Raw genomic sequence first — 12,093 nt, 5'->3', positions numbered from 1 at the left:
TATAATTTACGAAGTGATCTTCCTGATTAGTCTAGTGCCCACCTGGCAATATACAGTTATTACAATATTATCAACTATATTCTCTACGCTGTACTTTTATATCCCTGTGACTATTTTGTAACTATCAATTTGTACTTCTTAATACCTTCAGTTTTGTCACCCAGCACCCCAAATCCCCTCCCATTTTTCAACCATTAGTTCATTCCCTGTATCTGTGAGTCTATTTCTGTTTTGTTTGTTTATTTTGTTCTTTAGATTCCATGTATAAGTGATTTCCTATGGTATTTGTCTTTTTCTGATTGACTTATTTCACTTAGCATAATACCCTCTAGGTCCGTCCTTGTTGTTGCAAATGGTAAGATTTCATTTTTATGGACAAGGAATACTCTATTGTATATATGTACTATATCTTCTTTATCCAATTGCCTAATGATGGACACTTAAGTTACTTCCATATCTTGGCTATTGTAAATAGTGTCGCAGTGAACATTGGGGTGCATATATCTTTTTTGAATTACTGTTTTGGTTTTCTTTGGATAAATACCCAGAAGTGGAATTGCAGGGTCATAAGGTAGTTCTATTTTTAAATTTTTGCAGAAACTCTAGACTGTTTTCCATAGTGGCTGTACCAATTTGCAATCCCACCAACAGTGCATGAGGGTTCCCTTTCCTCCACATCCCAGTCATGCTGATGGGTGTGAGGTGATACCTCATTGTGCTTTTAATTTGCATTTCTCTGATGATAGTGATGTTGAGCATCTTTTCATATGTCTGTTGGCCATCTGTATATCCTTTTTGGAGAAATGTCTGTTCAGGTCACCTGCCCACTTTTTAAATGGATTGTTAGTTTTTTTTTGGTAACTTATTGGAGTTTATTATTGGTGAATATCTTCTTCCATTCAGTAGCTTGTCTTTACATTTTCCTTGCCTATTCTTAACATTTTATTCATGCCTTGGAAAAATACTGGCTGACTTGTGGGCTTAAGTGAATTGTGTGATTTGCATAGTTTTCTTCTCTGTCAATGAAAACAAATACCTCTTTCAGAAGGACATTAAATTGGTTAAGGTTTCTGGAAAGTTCTCCACAGATGAAAAATCAGTGCAGTGTTAGTAATTCTTGTTTCCTCAGACTGTCTATCTGCTTCAGGGAAAGCAACATTAAGAAATTTAAGGTCCTCTTTGCACAGTAAAGTGATATGATAGTTAATTTTTTTTAAAAGAAATTTTTTTTAAAAGAATTTTTTTTTTTAAAGAAATTTTTCAAGCATGGTAGGTAATTTTAGCTTCATGATACCCATTGGCTTTTATTGACATCTTTTAGGTCTGAAAATTTGTGAGTTAGTCAAGTGGGGATGATACTGGAGTAGCTCCACTACACTACTTTACTTTGAGCAGCACATCATGATTATATTTCCATAAAGCCCTAAAATAACATTTTGCTTCTTTGTGGGTAAAGGAGATAAATACCCTATATCTTTGATTCTTGTGGAATCCATTTTATGTGCACTAATGTGCATTATGAAGTTTCTACATGATGATAAATGTCAGTAAGAATGAAATTAATTGGGTGGTCATCCCCGAAGGTACATATTTAGGGTTGGTTCTCAGAATTGTCACTTCATCGGCTTGCTGAAAACTAGAGGATTTACTTCATTTCTCATCTTGAGTCAAAAGTAATTTCTTTCCCTCGGGATCCCCTTTCTCTGACAGAAATGATTTTAAGCCAGCTTCCCTATTAACTCTCTCTCATTCTACTGTGACCAAATGTGACTGGATTTTCTATCTCTATCTTCTGAAAAATATGTAAAAATACATCAAATGCCTATACAAATTATGGTCCAGCCCAGAACTTTTATTTGCAAAAGGATTATCTGTAGCATGGAATGGAAAGGATATAATCTACAGGATATTAGAAATAAAGCATTAAATACCCTATGGTTTTTATATTCCATATTCCTTAGACTGTTTTTAAGAGTTGATAGTTAAAAGTGTAAAACTTTAGCCTGAGGTATATCTATTTTATAGAGTGCAAAGAAATCAGGGTACCAATGTCTTTTCCTTTAGATGATTATATTTCTGTATTACAGTCCTTTGATATATCCCATTGTCCAGTATAATTTTATCCTCATGTATTTTTGGATTTGAAATTTATATGAGACCCCTTTCTACCTAATCCACTAAATCCTTCCCCAAACACAGAGTGCAGGAACACCCTAAAGACATAATAAGAAGGATTTAAAGCACACAAATGATACTCTTTGCTTATTCAAATTAATATGTATATAGTAATACATTTTTTAAAATAGATTTAGTGATCTTCTCTTCAACACATACCATTTGGAGAATAGTCTTAGCCCATAAGGAACTTAAAATCTCGTAGAAGATAAATTGTGCAAACTCATGTACCTTCAGGGCTCAATCAGTTAACAGATGGTGACTTAGGTGCAAATGATAGGTAGTGGTGAGGACTGTGGGGAACTCGTGCTTTCACACCTCCTTTAAAGAAATTCCAGTTTAATACTTTTCAAAACCATTGTGTTGGGAAAATTCAACCTGTTAGGTAGGACTTGGTCTGTGGACAGCCAACTTTCAAGTGTTTTAGTTATCTACTGCTGTATAACAAGCTACCCTAAAAATTGTAGACGGTTAAAACAACAGTAATTATTCATTCTTCTTTTTCGTGGTTCTGGGTGTCACTAGGCTCAGCTGGGTGGCTCTTGCTCACGATCTTTTATGGAGCTGCAGTTAGATTGTGACTAAGACTGGAGTCATGTGGGAAGCTTCCTCTCTCTCTAGTGGTTGATGCTGGCTTTTGGCTGGAATGCCTACTTTAGCTTCTCTGGGGGTACTAGGCTTCTTTATAGCATGCTGATTGAGCAAGAAACTTTAAAAGAACAAGTTTCCTGAGAAAGAGATAAGGAGGAAGGGTGCACGTGTACACCAGGGGGAGGTTGTATTGCCTTTAACTTCCTAGCATTGGAAGTCATGCGGTGTCATTTCCACTGCATTGTATGTTTTAGAAGGGAGTCACGGAGGCTAGCCCATAATGAAGAGGAGAGGAATTTAGACTCCACCTCTCAATGAAATGAATGTAGAAAAATTGCAAACATAGGTTAAAACCAGCACAGTCCCAAGACTTGTCCACATGCAGCTCCCAGTAGTTTGCCAGAGGTGAAGACCTGGGCTTCCCATGCAGCAAAACAGTTAGATGTTGCAGGATCCAGAGATGTATATAGACTGTCACCTATAAACCTCAAACTTTTCACCTCGTCAGATAGCCTGATATTGTGATTGGTTGTCTCACTATTGAAGGAAATTTCCACTCGGAAGTGGTTGAGCCTGTCCATCAGTTAATATAACCTCATTTTTTTGTTCTTAAATATGCACTTACTGTGAAATGAAAAAACAAAACAAAACAAAACAAAAAACAACCCAGCACATGTGGTCTTACATTAGAGAATAACAAAACTAAATATATAATAAACTTGGATGTTATCAGGGTGATATAGAAAAATATTTAATGGCTCGTTTGGCATGAGCACTGACCAATAACAAGTAATAGCATTAACAACTGGTAGGACCTACTGGGGCAGTCACTTAATATGAGCTCTGAGTATAATCAAGGCTCCAAACATACCCTGGAATCAGCAAGAGCTCTGGAAGGTCAGGAAAGGTGAAGTCACGTGTCTGAAATACGATGTTTTAGGTATTCTTGCTGAAGCTTCAGAGGCCCCAGGTGGTTGTTTGATTTCTTTGTTTTGTCCACCTTTGTCCATCAGCAGTTAGAAACATTTTTCTTGCATGGCTCTTACCATAAAGTTTTGAAAGTTTATTCTTTGCAAAAGAGAGGGGAATTGTGAGCGATGGGAACAGAAGGGATGAACTCTAGGAATACACATAACCTTTTGTACATACTATGGTTCAGTCCAATGTTATTTAGAAGCCAAGTTGAGAGACACCTGGATTCTCCCCTCTCGACCCAAATGCTTGGTTCTTTGCATCGTGTATTAGTTTTCTGTTCCTGCTGTACCAAATTACCACAACTGTAGCACCTGAAATGACAAAAAATGTATTATTTCACAGTTCTCTAGGTCAGAAGTACAGGTTGCCTTGGCTGGTTTCTCAGCTCCAGGTTTCAAAAGGCTGAAATCAAGATGTCAGCTGGCCCGGCTCTCAGCTGGAGGCTCTGGGAAGAATCCTCTTCCAGGCTCATCAAGTGTTGGCAGAACTCGGTTTCTTGTGGTTATAGAACTGAGGGCCCTCCTTCCTTGTTGGCTGTCAGCTGGGAGTGGTCTCTTCACTCGAGTGGTCTCTCTCTCGTCCTTGCCCATGGCCTCTACATCTTAGAGCCAGCAGCAGCATGGGGAATCCTTCTCACTCTTGGAATCTCTCTAACTTCCTGCTCTGTAGCATCTCTTCTGACTTCCTCCTCTGTTGTATCTCTCAGATTCCAGTCCAAGAAAGTTTTCTGGTATTAAGAGCTCATGTGATTAGAATGGGCCCACCTGGATAATCCAGGATCACCTCCCTGTTTTTAGGTCCTTAAACTTAATTATATCTGTGGTCTTTTTTGCCATGTAATGTAAAATATTCACAGGATTCAGGGATAAGGGTGTGGCTATACTGGGGGGGTGCATAAATTAGTAAAATAATTTTCCTGAAAAAGAATTTATACAAGTTTACTTTAAGCAATTTAGTTTAAGACAAATTGCTTAGTTTTAATAAAAGGCAGTGGCTGAAACTCAGCCATCTCAGTCAAGGGTCGGCAAACTGCGGCTTGTGGGCTAAATCTTGCCTGCTGCCTGGTTTTTGCATGCCATGGTTTTGCTAAGGCTGATTTTTAGAGATAAATGTTTTTAGTTGATTTGATGAGGGGGAGCCTTAACTTTCAACCCTAATTAAGCAAAATGTTATCCTGACCCAAAAGAAATCCACTCTTCTTATTAATAGATCTATATTACAAAAAAATGTACTCGGTGATTATTATATTTTTGATTTCATCAAAAATTTGTGGAAGTTTTTCTCACTAATGCAGTACCTACATAACCTCCTTGATTTTGCGTCTTTGCCCGCAAAATACCTACATGTTGACAATCTGACTCTTCACAAAATTTTTCTTTGTTGATCCCTGATCTAAGTAAGCTACTGTGCATTTAAAATGGAGTGTAGACTCTTCATAGCTGCAAGGTATTCCCAGGATCTGCTAATGCGTAACCTTAATTTTATAGCCAAATCCTAAGAAGGCAGGTATCAGTTCCAACACAACCCAGCTAGTTCATCTGTCACTGGGCAGGACAAGTCATTAGATCTTTTGGTGCTTAAATCAGTAAACTTTCCACCAGACTAGGCAGATCCTTGAGGTAGTGTGGTTATACTTTATTCCTCTCTTCTTTACATGGACCTCTGTGTTATCAAAAGCCCAAAAGTTTTTAAAGTGGACAGGCCAGAGGCAATGTAGCATAGAAACTCAGCTGTGTTTCCATTAGAGGGGAGAGCCCTTTCGATTCTAGAATTTCTCATTAAAAATGTTTCAGAAGCACTAGTGCTGACTTTTTCTGTTAAGTTAGTAACGGTGAATAACCAGGTATGTTAATATATTGTCACTTAACCTAAATGTTCAATTTAGGACGAGACTATTTATTGAGCAGAGCAATAGCCTTAAACTGAAGTGATAATTTCCTGCATGCCCTGTGTCCCCATTGTTCCCTGGTTATTTGCTAATAAATCCCACCACGTTGTGTTTGTTCTTCCTTCCCTCCTGCCTGGATAATGCTGATCACTTGGTGATATTTGTTTCTCTTTCTACAGGTGGTTTACAAATCCGACGACGGTCAATGCCTTTTACAGTGCATCCACCAACCAGATCAGTGAGTATGCGGCTTCTTGTCTCCTTGTTAATCTGGAAGGAAATGGAAGGAACTTTCCCATAACTATGATTAAGGGTGGGGCTTTCTTCATTTTCCCTGCAAAAGTGACCAGGTGTGTTGGTGAAAGAAGTTTGCTTCCATACACATATGCCCAAATTTCCTCACTCCGTTCACCTTTTAAATTTTTTTTTTAATGAGTAAAAAATCAACTACAATAAATAAAATTACAATGAAGCTGGCCATGAAAATGAGCAAGTTTCCACTCTCCTCTTATGAAGGTCTTACCGATTTTGTCCATACCATTTTGTTTATTTCTAGAATTGATGGATAAATCAAACAGGTGACTGGGCAGATTGTAGAACATGAGGGAATCATCCATCTATAAGAAAAGTTTGGAAATGTTCTAATTAACCCTGGATATAAAGTCTTTTTCTTTATTTTTCAATTAGAGTCGATATTCAATATTATATTAGTTCCAGGTATTCAGCATAGTGGCGAGACATTTATATCATTTACGAAGTGATCCCCTTGATTAGTCTGTTACCCACCTGGCACTATACATATTATAATATTATTGACTATATTCTCTATGCTGAATTTTTAGATGTAAAGTCTTGAGTTTGTTTTATTTACACATTTTGGGTACATATAATTATAAATGCCATGATAAGTTTAAAAAATCATTAAAGATCAGATTGGCACAGACCAATCTGAAAATCTGACAGCACCCAGTGTTGGCACCAGGGGCACATACTCACTGCTGGTGGAAATGTAAATTGGTTCACCCACTTTGCAGAGCAATTTGGCAACCACTAGAAACGCCAAAGATGTGCTTGCATATCTCTGACCATCACTTGCACTCTTGGCATGTGCCCTGGTGCTGTGATTCTCAAAGTGTGGTCCTGGAACCTATCACAACAGCATCACAGGGGAACTTGTTAGAAATGCAAATTCTTGGGCCCCACCAAAGATCTATTGTTCACAAACCCTGGACATGGGGCTCAGAAATCTGTTTTATTAAGCCCTCCAGGTGACTGTAACATAGTTTGAGAACCATTGCCCTGGTAGGCCCATGTGAGAATGCTTATAGCAATATCGTTTATAATAGCAGAAAAGGGGGGGATAAGCTATATGTCTCTTTGGAAGAAAGTGAATTAAATGTGGCATATTCACACAAAGGAATGCCACACAGCAGTGAACAATGAGTGACCTAGAGTGACATATATTAACATGGATGAGCTTCACAAATATTAGGTTATGTGGGGGAAAAAACAACTTGGGAAAATATATTGAGTGTGATACTACATAAAGTTGAAAAGAATTCAAGACAGTTCTATATATGTGGTAAAAGTATGAAGACATTTACGAGAATGACATCCGTGAGTTCAGGTTGGCAGTGACCTGTTTTGTAGAGGGTGTGGGTCCCTTCTCCTTGAGCCCTTGTTTCCTCATCTCCCCTGCATCTCTTTTGGTCTCCATCTTTACTCCCTCTCTTGGTAATACCATCTAATCTCATGGTTTTAAGCACATCTCTATGTTTTTTGTTGAATATAGGGGATGGAATTTAAAGAGACTTGCCAGCCTTGGCCATGCCCCATCATCTCCCTCCCGGCCCTGGATAGCTGTAATAGCCTCCTCTCTGGCCTCCTTGCTTCTATCCTATTCCCCTTCAGTCTATTCTAACTATCATATTGCAGCCATTTTAAGGTGCTTTACAGTCATCTCATTTCTCTCCTTTGCTCAGAACCTGTTCTCAGCTTCCCATCTCATTCAGAATGAGGCCAAATTATTTGCAATGGCCCAGAGCCTCTTATCATGTTGCCTTTATCTTCCCTCTGGTCCAGCCTCACTGGCCTCCTTCCTGATCCTAGAGCATGAGACACTCTTCCCTCCTGGTATTTATACTCAGAGCTCTCTTTGCCTAGTAAGTTCCCCAAGAGATCTACATGGTTCTCACTCCCACTTGCTTCAGATCTTTGCTTGAATGCCGCCTTCTCAGTGAGGTGTCCAGCCTGCCTAGTATAGATCCTTTGTGCTGGCCCTCATCCTTACAGGACTTCCTGGCCAGAGAGGACTGCCCTGAGGCTGTGGCTGCCCACTCCTAGCAGGCACATCTCCCTAGAGTCGCCCTCATGTGGCCACTTTTGAGAATGGCAGTCTCTGCAGGACTTCGGTCTGAGAAAGTAATAACAGAAGGAAAACAGGCAGATGGTGGTAATTTTTGTTTTCTACATTAATTTATATAACCAAATGAGTCGTTAAATATTTTGAATATTTCAAATGTAAGTCCTCACTATAGAAATATTTATTATCATGAAAATACCATTGCCTTTTCCCCCTCAGCTTTATCGAGGTATGTGACAAATAAAGATTGTCTATATTTAAAATGCACAACATGATGTTTTGATATAGCTCCACATGGAGAACTAAGCTGCATATGGGAACTTACAGTATTTGGAACATTAATTATAAGTACTATTTATAACAATATAAATTATATTTATATAATATGAATGATAATATTTGGAATAACCTGTTGGGCAATAGGCAATTTTTAGATTATTCATTTTAAAAGAAAATGTTTTATGTACTATTCAGTACATGCAAAAGAATATATGTAACATGCTAGAACATATAAAGTATATAAGAAAACATATGATAAATGTATGCCTGAGTCTAACATCCAACCAAGAACTAGAACTTTCCCTATATCATTGCATCTGTCCGTGCTCCTCCCCATCCCATTTCTCTCCCACACCATAGAGGAAACCACTATTCTGATTTCTGTTTATCATTTTTTTAAAAATAAATTTTAATCCATTTAAGTATGCCTAAACTGTATATTGTTTAGTTTTGCTTATGTTTTAGCATAATAAAAATGATATGCATCTTGCATGCAATTTTAAGCTACAGTGTTTTTTCAATCAACATGTTTTTAAGTTTCATCCATGTAGCATATGGCAGTAGAATTTTTTCACTTTCACTGTTCTGTAATATTCTGTTGCATGACCATATCCCAGATTACTTATTTGTTCTACAGACCTTTTCTGTTGACAGACCTATGTATCTTCCCCCAGGTTTTTGCTATTATGAACAGCACTGCTCTGAATATTCTCATATCTGTCCCTTGAAACAAGTGTTGGGGGTATATATTAGGAGTGGAATTACTGGCTTGTAGAGTATGAAAATATGCAACTTTATCATATTTTTCAAAGTGAGTATTCCAACGTATGGAAATCGTATGGAAATGTTTTCATCAACTCTCATTTTCATCACCAGTTGGCATTGGTATACTTAATTTTCACCCATCTAGTGAATGTAATAGATTGGCTCTTAGGCAAGAAAAGGCATTGAGATAGACTCTTCACCAGTGTTTCTATACTCACTTTCCAGTGTCAGTGAATGCTTACTTTATCCTTTGGGGATTTAAGTATGTCTATAATTCTGCCTCCAGGATTCGCCCCTGCTCAGCCTTTTCCTGGTCTGGGAAGGGCTGATCCTATCAGAGGTTTACTGAAGAAACAGCCATTGCAGGGTAACCCAGTGGTTTCTGGAAAGCTCATGAGCAGAGCAGGTTTGGAATGAACTATTTGAAGCAGTATTTTAATTAAGTGATTCAAGCTGTTTCTATTTTCCTGATGACCAGAGCTTGCTCTCATTGTAAATTGCATTCCCAGGCAAGATGACAAGGAATCCTTTGGGTGACTTTTTTTTAGCTCTCTCCTTTCTGATTTTCTGGACTACAAATTAAGACAGGTGGAGTTCCTTCATATACATTTCCTCACTGGGCTTTCTGGGACTTCCCCCAGCCCCCAACTGTCTTCTTTTTGCTTCAGTGAAGAAATGAAAAATTGAGGTGATTTTCTGAAATGAACATCTTTATTGATTAGGGGCTGATTCTGACAGCATGTGGCCATCTGTTTAATTGGGTTTCACATCTAAGATGTAACTATACTTAGTAACGTGATTTATGAGAATTTCATTCAGTTCCCATTATCATTTTCTGATTTATGCCATTTAAGTCTGCTTCTGCACACAGTAGAGACTTGAGTAAAAAATAGAAACACTTTATTTGTTTTGTTTTGTTTTTTGCAAATCCATGCCTTTGTGTGAAATTGTGATTTGTGGACATCTTTCAATGGTAGCTATGTCCTTGGATACAGAGTGCAGTGTGATATAATATTTAAGTTTGCTGTACAAGGAGTTATACTTAGGAACTTTTGCAGAATTTAATTATATTTGAATGGATAAGGTGGTTAAGGAGGAAAGCAAGGAGCTGAGGTTATTGTTGCCCAAGCTTGTGCTTCCCTGACTTTGTGATAACAGCAAAACTGGTCTACTCACTTTTAGTAAGGAAACAACTAGAGCCTCAATGGGAGATCTTGAGCGCCACTGACTTAGTGGTATGACGTTGGTCAAGGTATTTCTCCTTCCTGACCCCTATTATTGTCCTCATCTGCCACATGTTGAGGTTACCTAGCCCACAGAGTTTTGGGCGAGGATTTAAAGAGATGAATTTGACAAGTACCAGCACATTGCTTTGGTCAGGGCTTGTATATGTAAAACTGACATGCCAGTAATCTCTAGGATAGCCATTCTGTCACAGAATAAACAGCATGATATGAGAATTTGGGAGGTGGGTGGGATATTTTGGACTTGTGATCTCAAAGTATTTTATTAAATACTTTAAAAATATTAAAATGCACAAAAATATTAAATGCACAAAAATATTAAAACCATATTTTTGTGCATTAAAAATACAACCAATTTGGAAAAGTGTTTGGCAGTTTTTTAATATCTCCTATAACCCAGAAATTTCTCTTTCAATGATGGATCCTTATGCCCACCAAAATACATATGCACAAATGATCATAGCAGCTTTAATCATAATGGCAAAAACCTGGAAAGAACCTGATATCCATAACAGAAGAATAGGTAAGTAAATTGTGGTATATTCATAAAACGAATATTATATAGCAATAAAAAAGAATAAAATGCTTCATGCTACAGTAGGAATGATGCTGACCCAATGCTCAGTGAAACACTACATGGTTCCATCCCTATAAATTTCAGGAACAGGCAAACGAATCTGTGATCTAAGTGATAGAAGTTAAAATAATGGCTCCCTTTGTTGGGAGTACTGGCTGGGAGGGAGCACAGGAAACATTATCTTGATCTGGGAGGTGATTGCACAAGTGATACATGTGTAAAAACATACTGTGTTCTTCCATTAAAATTTGCGCCTCTACTGTATGTATGTAATACCTCGACATAAACAGTGACACCTCCATTCCCCCATAAAATTTTTGCAACAGCATATAGCATGCATAGACATTTTGAGTTTATAACAGGTTATCTTAGGCTAAGCCCCCAGAGGCATAGATCAGGGATCAGCAAACTTTTTCTGTAAAGGGCCAGGGAGTAATTATTTTTGTCCTTGTGAGCCTTGTGGTCTCCACTGCAAATTCTCAACTTTGCCATTACAGTCATAGACAATTCATAAACGAGCATGGCTATGCCATTAAAACTATTTATATGGGCTGTAGTTTGCCATCCCCTGGTGTAGAGCACTGTTAGAGGGTGGTATCCAGGGAGCCTTGACGAGTATTCTGACCCAATTTTTAAACTACTTCGGATTTATCAAGTGGTGGTACCGGGGGCAGGAGGGGGTTGGAGTGAACAGCTCACATTTGGTTTTCAATTTAACTAACATGGAATAGTTTTTAGAATAAAATTCATTTCATATATTCAGTATCAATGTATATCTGCAAAGTACCTGATTTCAATATTAGTTTTTATCTTCATACATCTCAAATCATATTACGGAATTATTTTAAGCAAATACAACCTTGGCTTGTAAACATGTCAGGCCTAAGGGCTAAAACCAATGATTTTATTATCTTCGCAGTTATACACAAGGGATTTGGTTGCCCCACTTTAATCACGGATATTCTGCTAAAGAAGATAAGCCTTTGTCCAGAGGCTTGGCTTTTGCTGGCATCAAACTATAGAATTAATCCTGAAGTCAAACAGAATTGTTTTGCTGTTAAGGAAATAACTGTTTCAAACCAAGAGAATTTCTCATACTTCATTGATTCTGCTTAAAACCATAAAGTGGAAGCTAAGTTAACAAACACTCACCTGTGGCCTATACTGGAATCTAATGAAATTATATTCCTGAATCCAGTTGACACTATATTTGGGGACAATTTGGGAATAGTCTTCC

The 12,093-nt window shown here is 37.9% G+C and overlaps 1 protein-coding gene across 1 annotated transcript in view; it reads left to right on the top strand.

Moving 5' to 3' along the window:
* Window positions 1–12,093, top strand: part of PHEX (phosphate regulating endopeptidase X-linked) — a 173,054-nt gene that overhangs the window by 123,569 nt on the left and 37,392 nt on the right. Inside the window, exon 15 of the mRNA XM_039852264.1 lies at window positions 5,809–5,867. Within this exon, the coding sequence (XP_039708198.1) occupies window positions 5,809–5,867 (59 nt within the window). The remainder of the gene's footprint in view (window positions 1–5,808; window positions 5,868–12,093) is intronic.

Source organism: Pteropus medius, unplaced genomic scaffold (assembly GCF_902729225.1).
Source record: "Pteropus medius unplaced genomic scaffold, Ma_sr-lr_union100, whole genome shotgun sequence".
Taxonomy (NCBI): domain Eukaryota; kingdom Metazoa; phylum Chordata; class Mammalia; order Chiroptera; family Pteropodidae; genus Pteropus; species Pteropus medius.
This window is presented reverse-complemented; position numbering and strand designations above follow the sequence as displayed.